Below are 26,390 nucleotides of genomic sequence, written 5' to 3'. Positions count from 1 at the left end.
GACTTTTATAGGCGACTTGTGTTGCACATTTCACATTAATTTAATTAAAGAAAATTTCTGTAATTATAGGAAAAAACAACAAAATGTTTTGCTCATTTAAGTGCATGCACCATGTGTTTATCTGGAAATAAATCTTGATATGAGATATTTTATTGCAGGAAGATAAAGCCAAACCTTTCATAAAAAATGTAGTGTATCGTTGACATGTTATTTTATCTTTTTGTTGTACCACATTTAGCCACCAAAAAAGAGATGGCAGCAGACTACCTTCCGGAATAGTCATAGAAGAAGAAGAATAGGTCGAACCGGAAGTAGTCTATCAGAAGGACGTAGTGGTGTGGGGAAGTAGCGAGCTAACTCAGCTAAAATGCTGTCAGTTTTATCTAATGTGCTGAGGACGTGTGCACAGAAAAATGTAAGTATTTTTATATTATGGTCGTTTTAATGTAATGTCCTGCAACAACCTCCATCCCAAGCTCTGGATAGCCACACATAAAGTAAAACTGTCAACGATCTTCTGACCTTGTAGGTCCGAACAGTGGCTTATTCGCTAGCACAGCTGGCTTCAAGCGTTTTCAGCTACATTGTTTTGCTCGGAGGAAATATGAATCACCTTATAATTGGTCGTCTCAATGTTCCTAATTTTACCATTTTCATTGTTAATTTTCCTTGTCGTTTTTACGGCGCGGATTCCCTAGCAGAAGACACAGCATATACTGTAATACTTACCGTTATGATAACGAACTGGCTTAATAGGGAACTTCACCTGTACCAAGTGTGTCCAAAATGTAACTTACAGCTACTAAGGATTGAGGTATACAAAATAAAAGCAATCAGTCTTATTTTCTTCTTTATTTTTGCACAGAAAGTTGGAGGTTCAGAAATAACACTGATTAAGAATGCACGTGAATTTAATTGTGTTTTTTCAAGGGTGAAAAAGTGCATGGATTTGGATTAAATTGCTTGAAATTATGACAGTTATTTTCACAGACGGAGTAGTTGGCTTGTTAAATGGAAAACCAATAATACATATGGGCATAAGATTAACATTAAACATGTTTTCTTATGACTTTTTAAAAAACGTACGTTAAGCATTGTATGTCTTCACCAAGGGTGCTGCCGTGGTCGTGTCAGCAAGGACGTATGCTGACTTCACAACCCAGGCTACGTTTGAGATAAAGGTTGGTTTCAATCAACACTCTTCTGGTCGATGCACATGACAATTTGGGACTATAATGAACATGTATTTTTCCCTCTTAGCAATGTGATACGTTCAAGCTGGATGAGGCCCCAGCCACTCAGGTGGTGATGACTCGTGATGAGGGTCTTCAGTACTATCGGACAATGCAGACAATGAGGCGAATGGAGCTTAAGGCAGATCAGCTGTATAAGCAGAAGATCATCAGAGGTTTCTGCCATTTGTATGACGGCCAGGTAATCATCTCCTTTTTATTCACACTTGGAGTTGTCAGCATTACAGTTTTTTTCCTCCTCCACAGGAAGCTTGTGCTGTTGGTATTGAAGCAGCAATTAATTTGTCAGACCACCTGATCACTGCGTACCGTGCCCACGGCTACACTTTCACCAGGGGAGGGACTGTAAAGGAAATCATGGCGGAGCTCACTGGTGAGGCGACAATTGCTAAATTGTGTAAAATTGAATGCAAAAAAAAACAAAACAAAGCCTGAAACATTCTTCTTCTTCTGACCCCCTTGTGTTTGAGCTTCAATACTGAACTTTTCTACACATTTTAAACCACTCTGTTGATGTTTTAGTGCTTTCAGTAATTTCAAACGCTCTTAGAAGTTTAATATAGGTTTTAACAGTACTTCAGCACTTGTTGGTAGCTTTTAAATTTGGTCAAAAGTTGAATGAAACTCTTGAATATCTTCTGAGGCTGATTTTATGATTTAGACTTTCTTTATTTTCACATTGTTTCCTGTCATCTTCTCTATTTTATGTGCAGGTAGAAGAAGTGGCATTGCAAAGGGCAAAGGAGGGTCCATGCATATGTACTGTAAAAATTTCTATGGGGGAAACGGCATTGTTGGAGCCCAGGTATTTGTCTGAAATGTTTACTCTGTGGTTGAAAAGACACAGTTTGTCATTGGTTTGTAAGCAGGGATTGTCATGTTGTGTTTATACAGTTGCATTAGTGATGGCAGAAAGATATACAGTATAGACTAAAATCTATTGACATTGGGGGTGAGATTAAAACATGATAATATTTCTCATGCAGAAAAACCTGTCTTGCGATAATTAATTAATTAATCACATGATAAATGAAAATGAACTTGTAAATTTTACCGGCCTCTGTCTGTTTTGCTCGTCTTTTGAGCACTTAACAGGCAGAAAGAAGGTTCACTAGGTGGAAGGATGTCCCTATCTGATCTGCTGAGCCACTGTATTTTGAGGATCGGATAATATCGGCTTTCGCCACAAGATCGGCCCGATCTTAAAAATATAATATATAATGTCATATATTCTAAATCCCACCACAAATTGATCTATAACTATGTTAAATGATTAGTCCTACCCTAAAGGTATTTTGCACACCCATTTTTTCCAATTTTATCCTTTATTGGAGGGACTTTTTTTTATTGGATGTATCTTATTGGATTAGGGATCTGACTTACTAAGGTTTGTTACAAAAGCCCAGCAATATTATTGTTCATGTTGTGTAACAAAAAAGGAAATTCAGCAGTTCTTCGGTTTTTAATGCTTTGAGCTGTTTTCATAACCATATTCAATTACACAAATTCATGTTTGTAACAAAAGCTTACTATTTATATAAAAAAAAAAAAAAAGGACTGGATTGGATCGGGAAGACTGTTAAAAAATAAAAAATTGGATCCGATCAAAAGCCAAAAAAATGTGGATCGGGACATCCCTACTCTGTGGCTGCGCATTAGTTCAGCACATAGATGCTTCAGAGAAACATGGCGTTGGCCCTCTTGTCAGTCATGCAGTCGCTTTGTCTCTGTGGGGGGAGGGAGGGCCGCTATCATACACACACACACACACACACACACACACAGAGTGCAGCAAGTAAGCTTTGTGACGAGCAATGCAAAGTAGCATCGTAGAAACAAGGAGGGGGAAAAGATGATTGCAAAGCCAAATGCCACAGGCCCCATGTGGGAATATTCCGGCTTCAAACTGAATGGGCAAGGTGAGCCCATCAACATGGATGAGCCGATATGCGGAGTTTGTTTGCAAGTGGTGGCAACAAAAAGGCAACACAACAAACTCACCCACCTCAAACATATCATGCATCCATGTCACAAACGCCAATTCCTCAACATTACAGCAGTGAAAGATGACATATTAAAGTACATATTTTATTATTATGATATTTTATTTTTGGTACTATATGTTATCATAGCATTTTTGGTTTATTTGGTGTGAAAAATTGTTGACAATAATAATGTTTAGTGCCGGAACAATAAACATTTAAAAATGCACTTGCATGTTTTGTGACTCAATTAAGTAAAAACGTTTTTTTGTCCAATCGTGTATTTTTACAATGTAATTTTGTTCAAATTAAAGTTAAAATCTTGCCTCATCTCGTTCTCTAGTACACCTAGTCTTGTGTATTGTCTTGTCTCTTGAGCTGGATGTCTTGTGACACCCCTCATTGACATTATAATGTATGTTCTTGTTAGAGCACCTTTCTTGTGTTCATATATGATTTCTCCTCAGGTTCCATTGGGTGCTGGTGTGGCTCTTGCTTGCAACTATATGGGCAACAATGAGTTGTGTGTCTGTTTGTATGGTGACGGTGCTGCTAACCAGGTAAGCTGTTGTAGTCTTAGTTACAGTTAGCTTAGTTAGTTACAGCCAAACCTCGGTTTTAGTACGTCACAGTTTTTGTGTAATTAGTGTGTTTTTTTTTTTTATTGTTGTTATTTTTGCTAAAATTTATTTTTGTTTTCACACACTGCCTGAGGTTCCGTACAGGATTGCATATAACAAACTAGTCAGTTTGGCCTGTACTGTATCGTTCTGAGAAGCTGAGTGTCCAAACAAAGAACCCTATGTGTTGCTGCCTCACTGTCCATGCATTTTTTATTGAGTTCGACTGTTAAACAACCCACAATGGGGCCAAAGAAAGTGGCAGGTGCCAGCAATTTCACAAAGAAGGTGAGAAACGCTATTGAATTCTATATCGCCAGGATGTCCGGGAAGTCTACATCAATATGTCCCATCCATCCATCATTTAGTAATTGTTGCACGTTTTTTCTGCGTGTGAAACTTGTTCCAGACACCCAAAAATATTAAAATATATAAATTTATCTATACATAATTTTATAAAGTGTAAATAAAATTATCTATAAAATATAATTTAAACATACATTTTATAGGTAATTATCTATGAAATGTATTTTTTATTCATATTTTTGAGTGTCTGGAACAGATAAATAGAATTTACATTTTTTCCAACCGTTGGAACAAATGAACGAAAACCAACATAGCACTGTAGTTTTCTTTATTCCATGTACACCACTGCTTTTTACACCTTAGCAACATCGTTCTGTACTCCATAGGGTCAAATCTTTGAGACGTACAACATGGCTGCACTTTGGAAGCTGCCTGTCATCTTCGTCTGTGAGAACAACAGGTACGGCATGGGCACGTCAGTGGAGCGGGCAGCCGCCAGTACGGACTACTTCAAGAGAGGAGAGTTCATTCCTGGTCTCAGGGTACAGCTCTTTCTCATCTCCAGTACCAGCTTTCGCAGCTAGAACATTTTGCCCCACAATAGCAGTGTCTTCTTGACAAAAAATCTTTTGGTTTCCAGGTGGATGGGATGGATGTTCTCTGTGTTCGGGAAGCAACACGCTTTGCAGCTGATATGTGCCGATCTGGCAAGGTATGTTTAAAACACATTGAAATATACGAACCTGACGATGTTGTTATTTTTATAGCTGACTTATTTTGTTGGCCTCATTTTGTTTAGGGTCCTGTTCTGATGGAACTTCAGACGTACCGCTATCACGGTCACAGTATGAGTGATCCTGGTGTCAGGTAAAGGTCATGCTGGCGTTACTTTGCCCACACTCTTGTATTAGACATAAATACCGTTAATTTTTTTTCTTTTTAACTGTGGCATAGTAAGCCTCCCCCCAACACAACTACAATATTCAGCATATTTTGTAATGTTTTCTGCTCAGCCCAGACTCTGTTTACTCTCACAGTAGGAAGTAAAAAACAATACATTTTGTTTTTAACATCACTGATGTTAGCTTAACAGGTTAGAATTTTTTTTTCTTTATATCTGGCTGCTGCGCCTCCCCTGAAGTCTTCTGCCGCCTCTCAGGGGAGGCTCACGTGACACTTATTACTACAGGGTGGGCCAAAAATATTGTGTAAGTGTAATATACAGGGTGGGCCAAAGTAGGGTTACAGTTACTTCATTGTTAAGGTGAAAGAGATAATGAAGTAACTGTAACCCTACTTTGGCCCACCTTGTATATTACGCTTACCGGTACACAAAATTAAACTTAACCATCTAAATTGTGGACCATAGTATTTATAACTTTCACAACAGTTTAAAAACTCATTGGCAGGCCTTTGTGAATTTTTTAAGTCTGATTTTTTTTTTCTTGTGTGGTGCTTTTAGTGTCAGCCCTTGTTCAATAACTGATTTTCTGTCCTATCACTCAGTGTAGGAGCTTAAGCTCAGCGGGTTTAAAAAAAAACTAAAACTAAAATTCACAAGCTGCTGCACCTCTCCTGAGGTCCCTTGTGCACGTCACGCTTTGAAGAGTGCTGTTCTCAAGCATCCTGACGACGTCCAGCAATTTTTGCCCTCACAGCTACCGCACACGCGAGGAGATCCAGGAAGTGCGCAGCAAGAGCGACCCTATCTCCTTGCTGAAGGACCGCATGCTGAGCAACAACATGGCCAGTGTGGAGGAGCTCAAGGTAGTAATACATTTTGTAGTACTGCAAGGTTGTTGATAGGGATGAGCAAGTACACCACTATCTGTATGTGTATCTGTTCACCTATCTAAATTATCTGCATCGGTACTTGTGGGGGGGCATAAATAGGAACTGGGTGCGGTTTAACCAGAAATGGGTGGGGCTTAAATCTGTACATTATTTTAAGTCTGAAATTGACATGGATTGATCAGGAGTTGCTATATTTATTGTTTATTATTCAGCTATATGTGTAATGTGTATGTGTGTAAGTCATCTTTAAAACTTTATTGTTTTATTGTTTTTTTTAATGATCTGTGTGAAGTTGGTGATTTATGCGAACATCCACCGATGGCAAAGAGGGAAATGATCTGTCAGCCTTGTTCACTGTATTTTTCCTCAAAAGAACCGCATTCATGTACTACGAGCAAATTTTTCCAACTGACTTTATATCGCCAGCCAAATTATAAGCAAGCAGACGGAAAAAAAAAGTGTATACAGCTGTCTTGTGAACTGCACAGCGTACGTTATGAAACAGGTTTAAGATTGCAACGTGCATACTGCAACGCATTGAGAGGGGTGTAATATTTTACCACGCTTGTGTATGTAATGTTTGATGCAGCTCTTGTGCAGGTGTACCTAATGTTGTGGCCCGTCAATGCAGGTTACTGTTACCACTGGCTGTGTACTGTCAACTGAAAATGAACAAAATTCTTATTGTATGCAGCACGCCTGTCTTATGATGACTTCATGCAATAAGACAAAAATACATTTCAAGGGGTCATGCTACCCCAATTGAGTTGCATAAGTGACGCAACACAAGCCTGCAACACAAAAATGAATTATCCGTAAAGGATACTCGTTTAATAACCAGCATCCGGCTCATCCCTTATTGTTGACATGTTGTGCTCTATAATTCACGAGTCAACTTTTGGGTTGTGTCCGTAGGAGATCGACGTTGAGGTGAGGAAGGAAATAGAAGATGCTGCTCAGTTTGCCACCACAGATCCTGAACCACCACTGGAAGAACTGTGCGACCATATCTTTCACAATAATCCCCCACTGGAGGTGCGCGGCACCAACCCATGGACCAAGCTGAAGTCTCTTAGTTAAATTATTCTCATCACCTCATCCACTCCAATATAAAATAACTTTGCAGCCCTAATGTAAACTTTGTCAAATATCCATTAAGTTAATTCAACTTGAGACCCGCAGCAAATGTCAGCAAGTTGCTTTTAATTCAACCGTATTATGTCAAACGCACCCCTACAGTAAACCTTTTTTAAGAGGCTTTTTCTATTCATGTGCCATCTTCCTTATGATATTTTCTTAAGGTTGAATGCTACATATTTTTCAATCTAGTTTTCAGATGTTACATTCGATACTGTATTTGGGGGGAAAAAAGTAGGCTTCTGTTTAAATGAAGCACTTCGGATACAGTTAAGTTCTCAGTCTATGCCATGAAAAGCAACAGCAGCCCATTGTTTTTTTTATTGCATATGTCATTGATTCAAAGCAAAAAGTTAATACCTTCAGCAAATGAAACTGAGCTATGCCTGGAATGTGTTTTTCCAAATACGACGTACACGAGTAATGCACTCCCAAGCAAATGACTCTTAAGATTCCCTCATGTATGTAAAGCGTGTTAACCCTTCAGGTGTTCTTTTTCACATTTGCTGAAGGATCCGATGTTGACAATTAGCCAGGTATATTTCGGCAGTGAACTATACATTACACACACTGTTTGACAGTCAACACATTCATGTCATCTTTTCTCCATAATGTAACAAAGATCTTAAACAAAAAATATTTTGCAATTAATGCTGATTGTGCCACTGTTGTCTGTTACATCGAGGGAATGATGATTATTCAAACTTTGGTCTTATGTGTGCATCATGTATTAAAAACCTATCAGAGATCCTCCTTTTTAAGATTTATTTATTTTTTTGGTCGACTTGGTTAATCTGTTTTACATAAATGAGAAATATGAGTTGCTAAAGTGAGCGGGTTAAAGGCTGTAAACATTAAAAACTGGTTGGTTAGCTTTTTTGGCTTTACTTAACCATGTCCTAAGAGGGTGTGGTCCTTAAATTTGCAACTACAGGTAGTTAGACGAGAGACGATGTGATGAGCATGAAGGTCCCAGACTAGATGAAAGTTACTGTGCATGACTTTGGACATACTGGCTCTGTGACTGTTTCAGCATGTTGTATTTACCAGCATCATCTAAAATACTGAGGGCATCTATCCACTGTCATGTAAGTCGTCATACTCTTCATTTTCAGCATTGAATCAACTTTGTTGTACTTACGTTGTTTGCAGAGGAAGATGGGAAGTCAAACTTACAACTACATTATACTGTATCTGATTTCTATCATTGCTGCTTATTCACTTACTATTTACGTCAGTGTTGTCACAGTAATAATAGCGTTAATAACTGTAACTAGGGGTGCTCTGAGCAGGGTTTTATGCAGCCAATACTGAGCATGCAAGAGTGAGATCAGCCGATACCGATCACATGGATTAACTGTACATTTTTCAATTTATGATGAGCATTACTGTATTGGCCAGGGTCGCCGTTAGACAATTCCAAGGACCCCTGGCATATACGTAATTATTAAAAAAAATAAAAGTTTTGTTTTTTTGCCTTTATTTTTGTGAAATGAATTTTGTGCTCTTTGACACACAAACCAGAATTTAATGGAGTAATAAGAATTGTTCAATAATTTATTTTTTATTTCAAGATTACAAAATTAGCAGAATAAAAATAAATATAGAAATATGTCCCATGTGACTTAAAACTGAATAAATTCGGTGTCCAGCTTGCAGGGGTCTCCAATATCACTATTAAAGCTGTCAGTATTTGTATTTGTGTTTTATTTATGACTGGCGACATTTAAATTGTACACTACTTTATTTATTTTTGTTCAGTGACTCTTAAAAAAGCACCCCATGAACGTGATATCCACTTCCCTCCGGTACAAAAACAAGCTCAGAACTTTAAAAAAAAAAAAAAAACAAGATGTCGCTGTGGTAAAAAGTCACATTTGTATTTCGAAGACAAGAAGCTAGGCCAGGGGTGGGTAAAGATTTCGGGCCCTGGGGCCACACTGACTTTTAAAATTTGACATACGGGCCGGGTCAGCACAAGATACAATTCATATAAAAAAAACTGCCTTTGTTAACAGTACATATGAAACAAACAGAAAAAGCATTAAAGTATTAACATACATTTGCTTCGAAAATAAAAGCAGCTTGGTTTTGAAGGCTCTGACGTTTGCTTGCATTTCATGCACAAACTGTTTTTTCCCTCGTAGCTTCACATTCAGCTCGTTCATGTGTGCCAGTATGTCCACAGTAAAAGCTAAATCACAAAGCCAAACTGTGTCATTCAGCTCAGGAAATTTGTCAGCATTCTCTTTTTGGAGAAAAAATCTCTCTTTTGTAGAGCTCCAAAACCCAAATCATCTCCCGTTTGAGCTCCCACACACGTTGACATACTTTCCCCAAACTTCACCAGCGGACATTAGAATGGTAAAGTAAGTCCGTGTGATCCGCGTCAGTTTCTTCAAGAAAATGAATAAACCGACGATGGTGAAGTCCCCTCGCTCGAATAAAGTTAACGAGTTTCACAACCGACTTCACTATGTGGTCAAGCTGCAACACGGATTTACACAGCGCTTCCTGGTGAATTATGCAGTGTAGAAAAATGACCTCCTGCTCAGGGTTGTCCTCTTTCACCCTGTCCTGAATTCTCTTGAGCATCCCGACGTTTTTTCCTGTCAGATTTGCCGATCCATCTGTGGTAACGTTGGCGAGCGTACTCCAAGGTAACTTGTGCCTCTGTATGAGTGCTGACACGCTGTTAAATAAATACTCTCCCCGTGTTTTTCCTTTCAGGGATTCCATATCCAAAAACTACTCCGTTATCTCAAAATTCTGATTGATCCCTTTTGTATTTAGCTTGCTAGTTAAGTGTTCATCAATTACTTCAATACAGCGAGTCACTGACCTGCGTGATAAGCTATTTTTTTCTAATTTGTTCTTGCTCTCAGGACATAAAATACTTGCTGTCTCTACCATGCACTCTTTTAGAAACTCCCCTTCGGAGAAAGGCTTGCTGGCTTTTGCTAGTTTGAATGCCAGTAAATAACTTGTCTTCGTGCTTTCTTCTTGTATGGAAGTTGCTCGAATACAGGTGTTTTGCTGAGCCTGCAAGCATGCTTCGTGGAAAAGTGACGGCTGATGTTGTATTCTTTTAAAACCGCAATGGTTTCTTGGCAAATAAGACATACAGCCTTGGACCGGACTTCAGTAAAAACGTGTTTAGGCGTCCATTCTTTCCCAGCACTTACTGTCAACTTTTCTTTTCTTTGACATTGTTGCAGATGGGTTCTGATCTGACCAGTAGAAGAAGAGCGGTAATTGGAAATGGCTCTCTCAAGTCACTGCGCCTACGGCGCCACCTGGTGTTGAAATGTTGTCATTACAAGTCAAAATGAAATGAATGCAATCATTCACATCAAACCTTAATTCTGTACAATCTTCGGCGGGCCGGATTAAAAAGAACGGGCCGGATCTGGCCTGCGGGCCGTAGTTTGCCCACCTCTGAGCTAGGTGGATCACTCTAGCTAGCTCGCTCGCAGGCTGCTGCCAGTGACAGTGAGGCAACGCATGTAAAGACAGATGCAAGAAAAGTCGAACACAAGTAGGTTTGACAAGGGAGTGATCAAACACGCTGGCATCGATTGGCGTAGCCTGGTTCAAGCTGTCAAACTGAGTCCATTGATGTTTTACAGACTAGTGTTGATTCTTGCGCCAATCCGGGACAAAGTGCAGAACTTGTCTGCTCAGTATGGGTGTTGGGAACCTTACGTAACACTGCAGACATGCATTCATGTCATGTTTGTGTTGTCATGATATGAACACTCATGTCGCCGCCGCACGACGATCGTTATTTTGTGATTTGTGCCGATCACATGTTTGATCGGAACATCCCTACTTGTAACACTAAAGTACGTCAAGGAAATGAATAAATTCAGGAGAATGACGCTAATCTTTATTAATACATCACAACATATAGTAATCTCCAGATGCTGTGTAAATGGGATGAGAAAAGGAACAGATTAGGGGTTAGCGAGTACACCACTAGCTGTATCTGTATCTGTTCACCCAGCTATCAATCGTACTCTGAGTGGGCGGGCCATAAACAGGAAATGGGCGTGGTTTAAAAGGAAAAGGGTGGGGTTTAAATCTGTTCATTATTTTAAGCCTGAAATTGACATGGATTGATCAGAAGTTGCTATATATATTGTTTATTATTCAGCTATATGTGTACTGTGCATGTGTGTAAGTGATCTTTAGGACTTTATTATTAATTATTTTTTTAATGATCTGTGCGAAGTTGGTGATTCATGCAAACATCCACTGATGGCAAAGAGGAACATAATCCGTCAGCCTTGTTCACTGTATTTTTCCTCAAAAGCAACGCGTTCAGTACTACAAGCAAAGTTATCCAACTGACTTCATATCGCCAGCCAAATTATATGCAAGCAGACGAGAAAAAACCCCGCGGTGACTGACGCACGAGCCGTATCTTGTCAAATGCACCGCGTACGTTTAAGATTGCAAGGTGCATACTGCAACGCATTGAAAGGGGTGTAATATTTTACCACACTTACGTATGTAATGTAGTATGATAGCCATACAGGCAGAATGTTTGCTGCAGCTCTTGTGCAGGTGTACCTAATGTTGTGGCCAGTCAATGGCCGTTTTTTTTTACCTTGAAGTGTATTTTTGTCTTATTGCATGAAGTCATCATAAAACAGGCGTGCTACCTACAATATAAGAATTTTGTTCATTTTCAGTAGGCAGTACACAGACAGTGGTAATAGTAACCTGCATGGACTGACCACAACAGTAACCTGTGCAGGTGAATGACAATAAACCACAACCACTTACGGTTTATACCCCGCCCACTCCGAGCACAGGTACGGATAATTTATATGGGTGAACAGATACAGATACAGATAGTGGTGAACTCACTCATCCCTACTGTTTGGCCTTTTGAGTTTATACAGCGTGAAAGAATCATAATACAACACGATATAAGGATAATTGTTTCCTCCTTTAGGGTGCAGCAGTATTCAGCTCAGCATGTTTCGCAACCAAGGCAGCCATTGATTTAAAGGTAAAAACCCCGTCTCGCTCTCTTATTCAAGGGGAGGGGCATATTATGCAAATGTCACTTTTCATTGCTTCTATACACATACTGTATGTGGGTGTGCCTGCCCAACCATGAAGTAATTACACATGCAATTACATGTAATTACACATGCATGTAATTTTAATGTTAGCTGCGTAGTGAGTGTCCCCCACTCATGACTTGGAAGTTCCCTTTTCAAAGATCTGCCATTTTCTTATCTTGCAAGCGACCAAACAGAACCACTATCATGCAGTTCTGTTGGATGCAGAGACTCATCTTGTCTGACTGCTACTGCTGAAAAGTGTGGCTGGAGAGCAATGGCACATTTATATGAGACAAAACAGCAGGGCCATTTAGAGAGGATTTTAAACGTGCTCTGGGGTATTTTGACCCAAGTATGTCGCTGACATGTTATCAAGACACCTAGGAACTGTTGTAATCGGTGAAAAAAATGCAGAAAATGTTTCCTTTTAATAAATAAAATCTCTTTTTCTGTAGAAATGTGATGTCCATCTGTTGGATGAGGCCCCTGCCACTCATGTGCTTCTGGCTCGTGATGATGCTCTGCAGTACTACCACAACATGCTGACAATTAGGTGTTTAGAGCTCAAGGCAGAAAAACTCTATAACCAGAACATCATCACTGGGGCATGCCACTTGTACGCTGGCCAGGTGTGCTAAACAAAAATGCACAAACTTCTCTCTGAAGGTAAACCTACAGACATACCTTTGCTTCTTTCAAACAGGAAGCATGTGCAGTTGGTATAGAAGCAGCAATTAACACGACTGATCGCCTCATCACTGCGTATCGTTCCCACGGCTTCACGTTCACCAGGGGCGGCTCGCTGAGGGAAATTATGGCTGAGCTTGCAGGTAAGATAGGTTTTCAACATATTACTGCGTGCATATTATCAGATTTGGGTTAAAGCACTTGTCACTGCTCGCTTTTTGCACTTGTTCAGGTCGCAGAACGGGAATTTCAAAAGGCAGAGGAGGATCCATGCATATGTTCACAAAAACCTTCCATGGTGGTCATGGTATTGTTGGATCACAGGTAATTAATTACTGCTGTCTGTTAATTGTAAAATTAAGTACAAATTGCTGTTATCTCAGAAATGGAGTGAGATTGTTGCATCAAGCCGATGCCAAAGACAATGGAATTGAGGACTGCAATACATCCAAACATTTATCCATACCTCACAAAGGTCACAGGTATGCTGGAGCCTATCCCAGCTGACTTAGGGTGAGAGGCTGGGTACACCCTAAACTGGTTGCCAGCCAATAGGGCACACACACACACACACACACATATATATATGTGTATATATATATATATGTATGTATATATATATATATATGTATATGTATATGTAATCTGGGAGGAAATCAGAGTACTCGGAGAAAACCAACGCACACACGAGGAGAACATGCAAATTCCACACAGAGATGCCTAAACGAAGATAGGAACCCAGACCGACATCATAACATATAACAATTCCCAGATACAATGCAAATATGCCCCCTAATGGTTGTGAGCAGTAGAAAGGCATGAAATCAGAGCAATCTGACTTTTTCACTGCGCTGTAACTACTCTGCTACTCACTATTGATGCTTTTCCACTGGGAAAAGCACCTACTGCTGTACAAGCACCAACTACGAGGTACTATTTGTGTCCCACCTTGTGTGTGTCGTATAGCGATGTAATTTATCTAATTGAGTATTGTGTAAAACTAAGACAGGAACATCAAATTAAAAACACAAAGTGAATACAGACCCACCATCCACCACTATCAGCTTGGAGTTTGTTTTTCAGAGAGACGATTTTCGCGCCGCTGCTTGATGTGTGTGCTAACAGGCAGTGTGCTAGCATGAAGTAACTTGAAGCTGTGCACACAACAAATATACACATTAGCACTCAATAACGTCATCAAATTTTACCTCTATGCAGTCCCACAGAGTAGCAGCATTTGGGAGCAAATATGAAATTAAAAAACCCCCGATAAAAATGCAGTATAGTTGACAATCTGTGAGTGGGAGAAGTGCTCGCGCACGTACAGTGGTGCGTTCAAGGACTGTCAAACAAAGTGGGACATTCGCAACAAACAACATAAACATGCAAAAACTTCAAACTATATTATTTTTTTAATTAAATAATGGCCCATATTTCCTAAATTTACATGCATTTACCGGTACTTAAAATTGTATTTTGTTATTTACAAAAGTATTTCTTTTGTATGTGTATTTTTCTATTATTGTGCCTGAAAGGTTTCCTCAGCCCAGTTTGACCCCGCCCACGGACCGGTAGTGGGCTCCGGCCCGGTGGTTGGCGACCCCTGTACTACTGTATTACTGTATAGCAATGATAAAAAATTCTGCCTAATAAAAAATAAAATAATACATTCTGTCTGATAATAATGAACTGCAGCAAACTAAACTAAGACCTGTTTCTGCTGTGCAGCTGTCACAGATCATTTAGTACAGGTTGACCGCATCTCATGGACTCTCCTCAGGTTCCCCTTGGTGCTGGTCTAGCGCTTGCTTGCAAGTACCAGAACACAGATGACCTGAGTGTTTGTGTCTATGGTGATGGTGCAGCCAACCAGGTACTCTAAATACGTACACAGGCATCTTGTTTGTATAAGTTACAAGTCTCCAGTAAGTACATCCTTCGCTTTACAGCATCCATTTTATTACATCTCCTCAACTGACAAAGAAATTAAGTGTGGATATAACTTATAGAGTAGTCAGTGTGCAGCTTGTACAGCAGTATAGATTTACCATCCTCTGAAAATAATCACCACACAGCCATTGTCTAAATAGCTGGGAATATGTCCAAATTATGTGACTGGTGTCAATAGTGGGAGCACCAGTCATCTGGCACTGCCTTAATCCTCTTGGGTATGGAATTCACCAGAACTGAGACTGTAACTCCTCCATGATGACATCACTGGTGGAGATGGTGGATGTAAAGACACCTTGCGCTCTTCCACCTTCTGCTTGACAATGCCACTACAGGTGCTCAATTGAGGTTCAGGTCTGGAGGAGACATACTTGGCCACTCCATCACCTTCAGCTTCCTGAGCAGGGCACTTGTCATCTTGGAGGTGTGTTTGGGCTCCTTATCATGATGGAAAACTGGCATTCGGCCCAGTTTTCCAAGGGAGGGGATCATGCCCTGCTTCAGAATGTCACAATAGCACCGCTCCCCAGTTCTGGCAGCACTCATGCAGCCCCAGACCATGACACTGTCACCACCATGCTTGACTGCAGGAAAGACAGTTATCCTGCTACTCACTTGTGTTGCCAACTATTTAGACAATAATGGCTGCCTATTGACTTGTTTTTGTTTATAAATTTAAAGTATAGCCGAGGGTTGTACTCACTTTTGTGAGATACTGTATTGTCTTTCCTCTTGGCATACAACCTGACCGCCTGTTGTCCACAGGGACAGGTGGCTGAAACCATGAACATGGCAGCTATTTGGAAGCTGCCCGTCATTTTTGTCTGCGAGAATAACAAGTACGCCAAAGGTACTTCAGTGAACCGATGTACTATAAACACCAACTTCTACAAGAGAGGGGATGTCATTCCTGGTCTAAGGGTAGAGTTCCTAAACCCTGTGGAATTTCTACATGGAACTACATGGGGCAGACACACATCCTTGGCATATTAGTAGTTTACAGTGGAACCCCTAAGCTTGAAGCTTGAACTAATTAGTCGATTAATTGTCAATAAATTGTTTGTTTAGCATCCTCATAATTGTGTGGGACTGATTGTTCATTAATCATTGCTTAATTTAGGCAAAATGGAGTGCATTCGGCTGCAACCTGCACAAGCGCTGTTGATTCAGTCTCAAATATTTTGTGGCCTGAAGAAGAACGGCATGACCTTTAAGACAGTGTTTGTGCAATCATTTTAATCTATTGGTATAAGTCAAAAGTTCAATTGAAATATAGTTAGGTTTTACATTTTTAGCAGTCATACAAGCATAAAAAGACGCAAACCGGTGTTAATGTTAAAGTGCTCATGACACAAAAGGCATGTTAGTCATATTTTTGCCATGAAAAATAACATTAAAAGACATATTTCATGGGTTAGATGTGTGCTCGAAAGTTAACATATTTACCCTTTCTTGGACTTTTTGTGGGAAACGAAACGAGTCTCCGGAAGGACACTGGAGCAGAAGGAGGAATTGACGTTTCCGGGAGAGCCCTCCCTCCCACAACTACCCATGGAACATTTTTTGTTGATTTTCTGTTGTTGTTATATATTGTTTTAATATTACACCTGCTCGTTGTGCACCAGGCTTTTGTTCGAACACTCGAGCAGACAAAGTAAGCCTGTTCACATTTCCAACAGACGCCATTTGCTGCGTCAGATTCTTCAGTATTGTGTACGACACATTTCGATGACAGTTGTTTTGATAATGTGCCTCAGATAAAGTAAAGTTAGATACTGGATGTGTATTACCAGAGAGTGCCACTACCATCAGCTGTTCTATGTTTCTTTGAGCCAGATGGGGGAAAACACAAGCACTGACCCAGAGGGAAGTAAACAAAAAGTCAAAAACCCGTAGAAAAGCATGCCCAGTTGTCAGTAATTAAATCCACATTTTTTTCTACTACTACGTATAGTCTACGAATCTTAGAATAATATAGGTTTTCATGCCAAATTTCAAGGCTAGCTAAACAGCGACTGCCACAGTGCTCACTCTTCCTGTACCGCTCAGTCCATCTGTCGATGTTAGTAAGTAAATCCACATTTTTTCTACTAGATATTTCTAAGAATCTTAGAATAATAATATGGGTTTATGCCAAATTTCAAGGCTAACTGAACAGTGATCGCTGCTCACTCATCTTTTGATCCTACAGTCCATCTATGTGTCAATTGCTGTCGGTCAAACGCCGATTTTTTTTGTGTGTGTTATATCATACTTATCACAACACAATATCAGTGAATGTTATTCTGTTATTCTTGTGAATATTTCTCTTTCTTCACTTTGCTGTGCATCCATGGCTGTGATTTGTTGAGTCTGGTTGCCGGAAAGTGTCCTCGACGTGACTGTTCTGTCGAATTTGGTATTCATCAAAGAATATGGCAATTCTTATGACAATGATGATGCTGGCATGACAACTATTGTGGCTCCTAAGTTCCAACTGTATTTAGCCTTGAGTAAAAATTTGATTCTATTCCTCTTCGATTCACGGTTATCAACCTAATCCGACAAGCTCCTGTAAATAGTTCAAGTGTGAAATAAAACTCAAGAAAATCTACTGGAGGTGGGTTGATTAAGAATCCTCGACGATCTTCTCAGCCTTTTCAAGTGCAGGCTGGCTTTAGTCCAAAAGAACTTGACCGTGACGTCACAGACGAGGTGGCTGCGGTTCAGGAAACTCTCTGCAGGGTATATAATAAACACAGCTTCATTTTAACTTTGTATTTTATGGTTGTTTATTGGCGGATGACAGCAGTATGGCAAAAACGTTGTATTAAATGAGTACTTTTATTTTGTTATTGCTTTTTCAAAAAATGTTTGGTGTCATGAGCACTTTAAAACAATACACTCCAAACCCATAAGGCAAGTTTTTCTTAAGTTTTTTTAAATCTAATTCTGAATTGTATGACCTCAGGGCTTTCACTTCAGTGACTTTAGAGGTTCCACTGTTCTCTATGTGTGTGACTGACATGCTTACCTTGTGGTGACAACCTGCTTTAACTGATGAATGTGACTCCAGGTGGATGGGATGGACATCCTGTGTGTTCGGGAGGCAACCAGGTTTGCCTGTGACTACTGCAGGTCTGGGAAAGTGAGTAGTTTTGTTTTTTTGACACTGAGCTGTTATTACATGTGTCTATATATTTGAAGATGTCTTAAAATGTCTTTTTATCTGCTTATATCACAGGGCCCAATCATTATGGAGCTTCAGACATATCGCTTTTTTGGACACTTAATTGGTGATACTGAGAACAAGTAAAACTCAAATCAACTCGAAAAATATATTAGATAATAATCATAACAATAAAGGATATACAGGTAGTTAATGGAAAGCTGTGATTGTTGTAAAAGTTATGTATAATTCAAGTTTGTTCTATTTCTCATGGTCAGTTAGGGGTCAGTAACATTAAAGTGCGGCTGTTCAGTTGTCACTGTCTCCAGATATCGCTCTGGGGATGAGGTGGACGAGGTCCGCAGAAAGAGAGACCCCATCTGCGTGCTTGAGGGTCACATGGTCAGAAACAATATGGCCACCTTGGAAGAATTGAAGGTAAGTTGTTATCTTCAACACTGTGACACACAGGTTGCACAGGAAACGTGGTATGTCCCCCTCATGCAGGAGATGAATAAGAAAATTGTAAATGATGTTGAAGAAGCTGCACAATTTGCCATCCAAAGCACGGAACCCCCAGTAGAGGAGCTATGCAACTACATCTACAGCAACAACCCACCACTAGAGGTTCGTGGCATCAACCCCTGGGCCAAGCTAAAGTCCTGCAGCTAATGTGATAACATTTCCTACATGTCTACTGTGAAACAAGACCAAAACGAAATAAAACAAGTGGACCTGTGTGAGACTGTTAACATTTGCTTCAGCACCTTGCACCGGTTTATTAAAATGAGAAAATAAAATTATGATTCTGAAACCTGAGGACTAAACTTTTTTCCAGAATGTTAAATCTTGATTTATGGAGACTCTCAGAGCTGAGAAATAAATGTGCTTTTTTTTACATGAAATTAAATTCTGCAGCGAACATTGAAGCTAAATTGAGGACTAAGTATGTTTATTTGTGAAACAGTTGGAATTAGAATAAACATTCCTGGAAAAATTCAAGTTTTTTTTTCCTTGGAGAAATGGCAACCATTTTTTGTGGTTCTCTGTTTACAAAGATGTAAAGGGAGGATTTTAATCTATAAGATTTTAGAATTTGGGATTTTTTGGCAAAACTGCAAACAGCAAGCAAAGACCTGAAAAGAAAACACTCTGATGCACAAATCCAATACAGACCTGAAAAAAAGCACTTGGTAAATAAATCCAACAGCTATATCACAATGTATAATCACATTACTAAATATATTTAAAAATGGAGAACTCTCTGTCAAATTCAGTATTACTATTTTTGTAAAGGCAGAATCTGTGCAGGACGCTCATGATCGAAAGTTTTTGTCATTTTCTGACAGGTATCCACACTGTCATGATCTCTTGATGGCACGAGAGCACCACATACGGGACATTGAAAGGTGGAAGAAAGTTTTATTCTCTGATGAGAAAAAACATAACCCTGATGGTCCTGATGGCTTCTTGCATTACTGGCATGACAAGGAGAGCCCACCTGAGATGTTTTTCACACGGCATAGTGGAGGGGGCGCCATTGTGAGCTGACGTGCTTTTTCCATTGGAACAATGGCGCTTCAGGTTGTGTAGGGGCATCAAACAGCAGCTGGCTATGTGGAGATGATGCAGGGGGAATCGTCTGTGTGGTAATGACTGGGTCAACAACAGGACAACGCTGCGGTTCACAATGCCTGCCTGACAAAGGACTTCTCCCAAAGGAAAAACCTCACTCTTTTGGACCATCCCCTGAGCTAAATCCAATTGAGAACATTTGGGGATGGATGGCAAGGGAAATTTACAAAAATGGACATCCGTTCCAGACAGTGAATGCCCTCCGTGAAGCCAACATTCCCACTAGCCTCCTGGAAACACTGGCATCAAGCATGCCCAAACATTTTTTGAGGTGATTAAAAAGAATGGCACAGCTACTCATTAGTAATTTCCTTTTTGAAAATTGTATTTCTATTCTAGGGGCTTTCAGTTTTTTGAGCTATGATCTTAAACTTTTGATGAGCTGATGAACAGCCTATTCCACTTTAATGCTTGTTTGCACTAAATTGCTTACGCATTTTTTTTGTCCTACTCCCATTTTTGCTTAATGCATTTTGAAGGTCTACTCAGAAGCAACCATTCTTGATCACGAGTGGATAAAGACGATCCTGTGTCATTCGTTCCTAATTGTCCATAATGACATAATTAGCTCCAGAAGGTGGCAGTAATGCGATACAGCAGGCGCACAAAAACGGCTTCATCACTTCAAGAAGAAGAACGCGAACGTCTGAATTTTTGGCAAAAGCTTTCTGCTTTCCCACACTCGCCAGTGACTACGTGCGCTTTTTGAACGACATGATGGAGGTTTTAGTCCACCCCAGCCCGCAGAAGGAGATATTCTCTGCCGCTCTGCTGCTCGTCTTGACGCTCACGTCTGCGCAAGAAGGCGCCCAGCCGAAGAACTCTCAGTGTCACAACTACGCGGGAGGACACGTCTACCCTGGGGAGGCTTTCCGTGTGCCCGTGTCTGATCATTCCCTGCACCTCAGCAAGGCCAAAAGTGCGTCCTAACGTGGCAAGCAACTGTTTTTTCTGAATAATGCATGTTGATTGTGTTTGCACTGGTGCATCCGAAGGTACTTCCAAACCACCATGTTGCTGTCAGGGCAATAGAAGCATGTTTGTTCTATCGTACAATATCTAGCCTTAAAATGTCATGTACCTTTTTAAAGACGCGTCATGATTAGATTTTCACTGGTTAAGTTGTGTTCCTCCCCCGCCCTTCCACACATGACGGAGCCTGCTAAGTACAGTAGCACAACGGGTTGAACATCAGGAAACCACCTGGAACCCTTCAGAGAATGCGGTGCTGCAGGTGTCCTCTTCTATGAGTTGTTATATATAAAGTAACTGATTAAACTATTTTAGACAGAGAAACTACTGATGACATGTGTATTGGAAACCAGAAGATGCCCAGTGGGATACGCTGCCGTTGTCTACGGCCCCAAGCTTCTATGGTGTGCCATGGACAGCTAGCCACTTTGCGCTTAGAATTCTGCAGCTTCACTCTACCACGTTTTCTCAAAATATATTAAATCAGTGCTGTATTGTGCTTGACTATACCCTATTATTAGTCGAAAAGTATGCAATATATTTAAGCAAATTCTACTTATTTCTGGCCTAAATAAATTTTTTTCCAAGCATAAAAATGGCTAAATTAACTAAAATAACAACGGTCTGACTCTAACTGAAATGGATGATAACTGAATCAATTTTTCCAATTAAAAAAAAAATAATGTAAACCCAATTAATCCGATCCAGAAAGCCATTTGTCACTTATATGCATTTAGACTTGTTTTATGCATGTAATATTACAATTACAAAACTATAAAACCATGTTTTTTCTGAACATTTTTGAGTCAAGCACTGATGACGTCCTAGACGGGCGACGTAACCTTCAGTTCCAGTTGCCATTTTGTTGGCTAGCGAATAGGATGTTAACAAAGAAGGCCGTTTTCTGATTTTTAAAAAATATATATATTAAGAATACAGATGGACTCATGCAGTGTATCAGTAACACGACAAGACGCGTGCCATATTGTACGCTAACGAGAGAATGCATGCAAACCGAGGCAAAACTGTGGTGTACATTTTTTTTATGTTAACCAAAAAAAACGGTAACCGAGGTGGAAGCTAATTGAGGTTCCACTTTGCGAAAACATTTCTGTCCCCCAGTGGGGGCATGACAGAAAATAATTGAGAACCAGTGTGTTTTGAAGTTGTTTTTAGTAGTCCGCTACTGCAAATATTTTCTAAACAAAGACCACAGTTGTATTTCTAACAGTCCTTTAGATCTAAATATGGTATCTATTTTCTTTTCTAGTTTCAAAGCCTGCGCCACACTGGGAAGGAACCGCAGTCATCAATGGTGAATTCAAGGAACTGAAGCTGTCAGACTACAGAGGCAAATATCTGGTCTTTTTCTTCTATCCTCTGGACTTGTGAGTGACATGTACATAAACAACTTCATGGATGTGAGTGACACATCTATTAAAAACAAAAATGGTACCATCTTTTTTCCCCAGCACATTCGTCTGCCCTACTGAGATCATTGCCTTCAGCGACCGTGTGCACGAGTTTCAGGCCATCAACACCGAGGTGGTTGCCTGCTCGGTGGATTCCCAGTTCACTCACCTGGCCTGGTAACTTGACATGTTGATTTTTGATGGATGTGCTTTGTCCATTGTGAATTGTTTCTCTATCTTGAAACAGTGGGGGGTAATAGATTTCACTTCATGGCAGCAACCAGCAGAGGGCACAATTTAATGAAGGAACCTATAAGACTTATAACCTATAAGTACCTTTGTTTGGACAAATGTAACAATGACAACAAAAAAAGCTCATAAGAGTAAAATATTTCGGCAGTAAAATGCTATAGCTATTCATGTAGGAACTTTGGTGGTTTTGGTTATAAGAAAACCATGGAAGTTGCTAGATGTCAGTTCTTAAACTCTTATGAGCTATATTTGTTATCATCATTATATTTGTCCAACCAAATGTACCTCTATTTGTGCCAGGCATTAAATGGATCAATAAACTGAAGAAACAAGGGTGATTTAATATTTTTTTCCATGACTGTATGTTTGAAAAACAGTGAGTGAAACCATGAAATTCGAACTGCAATGTGGCGACGAATGACTGCATTACAAATACTGGATTCTGAATGAATCTGGATGAGATGTGGAATTAACTTGACATCACAACTTTTTCCCCTGCTTATTCATTGCAAATGTAATCCTCTTGGGTGTTGCATGTCAGTTTATTCTTGCCTGATATTACTGTTTTAAGTAAAGACGGCATAAAAATATAGACTTTAATTGTGCCAATTCCTTTGCTTTATCAGGATCAATACAGCCAGGAAGCAGGGAGGACTGGGACAAATGAAAATCCCTCTCTTGTCTGACCTCACTCACCAGATTTCCAAAGACTATGGAGTCTACCTGGAGGATCAGGGCCACACGCTGAGGTACACTAGCTGGAGATGAACCAAACCGAAGCAGTTTAGCTGTTTCTACCTGCCCTCCTTTAACATTACACATCATATTGCAGAGTAGCTTTTGATTGGGTTTCAGGGGACTCTTCATCATTGATGACAAAGGCACCCTCAGGCAGATCACCATGAACGATCTTCCAGTTGGACGATCCGTGGACGAGACACTGCGGCTGGTTCAAGCGTTTCAGTACACGGACAAACACGGAGAAGGTACGATTAGCTCGCCTTAACCATCATTGAAATGCGATGTTGGAGTACTAATAGCTGATGAGAGGATTCTTGCTGATGTTTTCTTTACGCGCTAACTGGAATTTAAATAACTTTTTCAGTGTGTCCAGCAGGATGGAAGCCAGGCAGCGACACAGTGAGTACATGACTGATCAGTAGTCGCCAACTGTTTCATCAGTCAACATCAGTGAAACACAGATTGTTCATGTGAATTTTTGCATTATTATTCATCACAGACTGACTCCACTACTTCAACTACTGCAGACAAACCTGCTCTAATTGGTTATACTGCAAGAAACACATTTACAAAAAAATATAATACCTTCCTAGATAGGGATGGGTACCGAAAACTGTTTTTTTATACGGTAACTATACTACTGAGCACCAACCCACGTAAAATCATGCGTATCATGTTTTGGTACCTAAACGCCAATCTCTGGAGTGTTTCTGTTGCTCCTAACGAAATTCAATTCACAAGAGAAGACAACAGAGCCAGAGAAAGGGGCAATGTTTACACCAACAAGGAGACAAATTAAAGCTACAGAAGCTGAAATAAGTCGTATTTTTTAAGTATATGGATCCAATAAAATCTACCTGTTTTAATAAATGTCAGGATGTTCTTGAAAAAGACACTTAATACGTAAAAAGACCTGGACGCGATGTTCCCGGTAATTTCTCCCGCTAAGTGTCTGAGCATACTCACAAACGACCTGAGCATCGACCTCTGTGAGCGCCATCAGACGTGCACACTTGTAGTATCACACCTGACCAAAACCTGAGAATTCGAGGTAGTCCAACTTCCATTCTGTGGTATTTTGTATATGAATGGTTTCAAAAGGTGAGCAAGGCATATTTCACAATGTTTTTTTTTTTTGTCCACCTCAGACAAAACAAGCCGTGGAACTATCTCATCCAATTAATGATCTGAATCTAATAGGAAACAACCTACTTTAATAGTTCATTTTCCATTCCTTTTTACCATTTATTTTGTTTATTATGTCTACTTCTATTTCCATATTTCCTTTCTGTTTTTCAGCAGCCTGTCTGGCACTATTTCATTTTGGAAATGTGCTTGAAAGTCATGACACATTTGCTGTACATGTTTACTTTTGTCTTTTAAAAACAAAACAAAAAAACCCCACATTCAAGTCCCTTTGGTGTCACTCGGGCAAACTCGGCGTAACACTTCCTGTATTTGTAAGTAAATGAGGCCATCAAAATAAAAGCACGCCAGTGCCATACGCACGGTTAAGCTACTCATTTAATCCACACTTGTCACTCTGAAAACTGGCTCAGAGCAGTCCTTTCTCATTCGAAAAAGAAAAAATTAATGCTTGTTCTTCTGTTTCCACACTCCGACAGCCTGTCCACCTTAACTTACTTACTTTGCTCCTCCTGGAGCATAGGCCGCCAACAACAGTCCGCCAGAGTGCTCTATACTGAGCTGCTCTGTCCAGCTGTCTCCAGGTCTTTCCCATCTTCTTGATGTCAGCATCGAGGTCTCGTCGGCAGGTGATAGGAGGCATCCTTGTCTGACTCTGACTCATCACACAATGTTCCAGAGAGGAAAGGAACTGAAAAACATAGATCTGGGTTTTAATTGTAGTTGAGGGTTTTCATGTTTGAAGAATTTTATGAAACAACTGCGATGTTTTAATACAAACAGTTGGATGTTTTTTGTTAAAGATTGCATATGGAGAGAAACATCTTAAATTGGGGAAAAAAAATAATTCAAAATGGTAAATTAACATTTATTACCACAAACACATACAAATGTACCAAAAAAATTGAAAAATACCAGTACCGGGGATCGGTACTCTATTGCTTCAAATGTGAAAGGTACCCATCCCTTTTTCTAGAACTCAGCCACAAAGTTTTGTGGAAATTTGTTTTGTAATTTTTGCATAATCTTGCTAAAAAGTCATCTTAAACTTGAATTATTTTATACACAATTGTGCCCTAATTTCATTTATTCTATCCCACAGATCATTCCTGATCCTTCAGGCAAGCTGAAGTATTTTGATAAACTGAACTGATGGAACAAAATGAAAATTCAAATAAATTGTTTTTTCATAATATTCTCTCATCTTGTCAACCTCTTTCGAATGTTAATTTATTCCGGTCTCAGAAGAACTTTCAAAAAACATGAATGTAAGCCATGGGTGTCCAAATGCATACACATTTTTGCAAAAATGTTGCCTCTTTTTCATACATATCATACAATATTGAATGTAACAAGGTAGCCTATTTTCCCTGTATAGTATCATACCGTGGAATGCAGTGCCCAAACAAAGCACCGTACATGTTGCTGACTCATTGTCCATGCATTTTTTTATTAAGTACGGCTGTTAATAACCCGTTGTGGAACAAAAAGTTCTGAGTGCCATCACTTTTATAAAGAAGGTGAGAAACACTATTGAATTTAATCTCTCTAGGTTGCACGGTAAACCTGCATCAACAATAAGTTACATCCATTTGTCATTTAATTATTTCACATTGTTTTGGGCATGCTATCATCTCAGCTTAATTTAATTCCTCTATTTGCAAGGGATCTGCATGAAGAACTCTCGAGAAGAAGCACTCATTGCGGAAAAGAAAAGGTGTCTCGTGGCTGCAGAAAGCGCAGGAAGAAGGCATAGAGTAGAAAAAAGAAAGCATGGACAGTGAGAGGGAATTGCACGGTAGTCTAGCGGTTAGCATGTTGGACACAGTCACAGTCAGGAGATCGGGAAGACCTGGGTTCGATTCTCCCTTGGCATTTCTGTGTTTGCTTGTTCTCCCCGTGCGTGGGATTTCTCCGGGTACTCCGGTTTCCTGACATGCATCTTAGGTTAATTGGCGACTCTAAATTGTCCATAGGTATGAATGTGAGTGTGAATGGTTGTTTGTCTATATGTGCCCTGTGAGTGGCGACCAGTCCAGGGTGTACCCCGCCTGTCAGTTGGGTAAGGCTCCAGCATGCCCCCGCGACCCTAATGAGGAGAAGCGGCATAGAAAATGGATGGATGGAAAAGAGGGATTACTGTAATTCAGTGGTTCTCACTTATTTTCTGTCATGCCCCCACTGAGGGACAGAAATGTTTTCGAGCCCCCCTGATTTGAAATACTACTGTGAATCTGATATCTACAGTATTTATTTATCTGTACTGTACAGACTGAA

General features: G+C 39.9%; 3 protein-coding genes across 4 annotated transcripts; all 3 read left to right on the top strand.

Annotated features, from left to right (window-relative positions):
* The first annotated feature begins 248 nt into the window (after positions 1–248).
* On the top strand, positions 249–8,481 carry LOC129169249 (pyruvate dehydrogenase E1 component subunit alpha, mitochondrial-like). Its single transcript, XM_054755484.1, has 11 exons — positions 249–415; positions 1,113–1,181; positions 1,261–1,434; positions 1,500–1,626; positions 1,967–2,058; positions 3,703–3,795; positions 4,548–4,703; positions 4,802–4,873; positions 4,961–5,028; positions 5,820–5,928; positions 6,871–8,481. The coding sequence occupies exons 1-11, from the start codon at positions 368–370 to the stop codon at positions 7,033–7,035; spliced, it is 1,173 nt and encodes a 390-aa protein (XP_054611459.1). The 5' UTR covers positions 249–367; the 3' UTR covers positions 7,036–8,481.
* A 3,607-nt stretch (positions 8,482–12,088) lies between these two features.
* LOC129169172 (pyruvate dehydrogenase E1 component subunit alpha, somatic form, mitochondrial-like) lies at positions 12,089–18,627 on the top strand. Of its 2 annotated transcripts, XM_054755321.1 has the most exons (10): positions 12,089–12,112; positions 12,626–12,799; positions 12,874–13,000; positions 13,090–13,181; positions 14,638–14,730; positions 15,573–15,728; positions 17,863–17,934; positions 18,031–18,098; positions 18,285–18,393; positions 18,463–18,627. In XM_054755321.1, exons 2-10 carry the CDS (start codon positions 12,710–12,712, stop codon positions 18,625–18,627), a joined length of 972 nt encoding a protein of 323 aa, XP_054611296.1. In that variant the 5' UTR covers positions 12,089–12,112; positions 12,626–12,709. The 2 variants fall into 2 exon arrangements, with proteins under 2 accessions (XP_054611296.1, XP_054611298.1); XM_054755323.1 differs by lacking the exon at positions 14,638–14,730.
* A 1,565-nt stretch (positions 18,628–20,192) lies between these two features.
* Positions 20,193–25,326, top strand: prdx4 (peroxiredoxin 4). The gene is made up of 7 exons (XM_054754681.1): positions 20,193–20,509; positions 21,833–21,950; positions 22,035–22,151; positions 22,853–22,975; positions 23,082–23,212; positions 23,332–23,366; positions 25,216–25,326. The coding sequence occupies exons 1-7, from the start codon at positions 20,305–20,307 to the stop codon at positions 25,264–25,266; spliced, it is 780 nt and encodes a 259-aa protein (XP_054610656.1). The 5' UTR covers positions 20,193–20,304; the 3' UTR covers positions 25,267–25,326.
* The last annotated feature ends 1,064 nt before the right edge of the window (positions 25,327–26,390 follow it).

The sequence above is a fragment of the Dunckerocampus dactyliophorus genome, chromosome 16, assembly GCF_027744805.1.
Source record: "Dunckerocampus dactyliophorus isolate RoL2022-P2 chromosome 16, RoL_Ddac_1.1, whole genome shotgun sequence".
Classification (NCBI taxonomy): Eukaryota; Metazoa; Chordata; class Actinopteri; order Syngnathiformes; family Syngnathidae; genus Dunckerocampus; species Dunckerocampus dactyliophorus.
Note: the sequence above shows the minus strand (reverse complement) of the source record. Positions and strands in the feature narration are given on the sequence as shown.

Coding starts and splice junctions, on each gene's coding strand:
- LOC129169249 (XM_054755484.1), top strand. CDS start 368: ATGCTGTCAGTTTTATCTAATGTGCTGAGGACGTGTGCACAGAAAAAT. Junction 2,059..3,702: donor ACGGCATTGTTGGAGCCCAG/GTATTTGTCTGA, acceptor ATTTCTCCTCAG/GTTCCATTGGGTGCTGGTGT. Junction 5,929..6,870: donor CCAGTGTGGAGGAGCTCAAG/GTAGTAATACAT, acceptor TTGTGTCCGTAG/GAGATCGACGTTGAGGTGAG.
- LOC129169172 (XM_054755321.1), top strand. CDS start 12,710: ATGCTGACAATTAGGTGTTTAGAGCTCAAGGCAGAAAAACTCTATAAC. Junction 13,182..14,637: donor ATGGTATTGTTGGATCACAG/GTAATTAATTAC, acceptor GACTCTCCTCAG/GTTCCCCTTGGTGCTGGTCT. Junction 18,099..18,284: donor ATTGGTGATACTGAGAACAA/GTAAAACTCAAA, acceptor CACTGTCTCCAG/ATATCGCTCTGGGGATGAGG.
- prdx4 (XM_054754681.1), top strand. CDS start 20,305: ATGATGGAGGTTTTAGTCCACCCCAGCCCGCAGAAGGAGATATTCTCT. Junction 20,510..21,832: donor GCACCTCAGCAAGGCCAAAA/GTGCGTCCTAAC, acceptor TTTCTTTTCTAG/TTTCAAAGCCTGCGCCACAC. Junction 22,976..23,081: donor GATCAGGGCCACACGCTGAG/GTACACTAGCTG, acceptor ATTGGGTTTCAG/GGGACTCTTCATCATTGATG.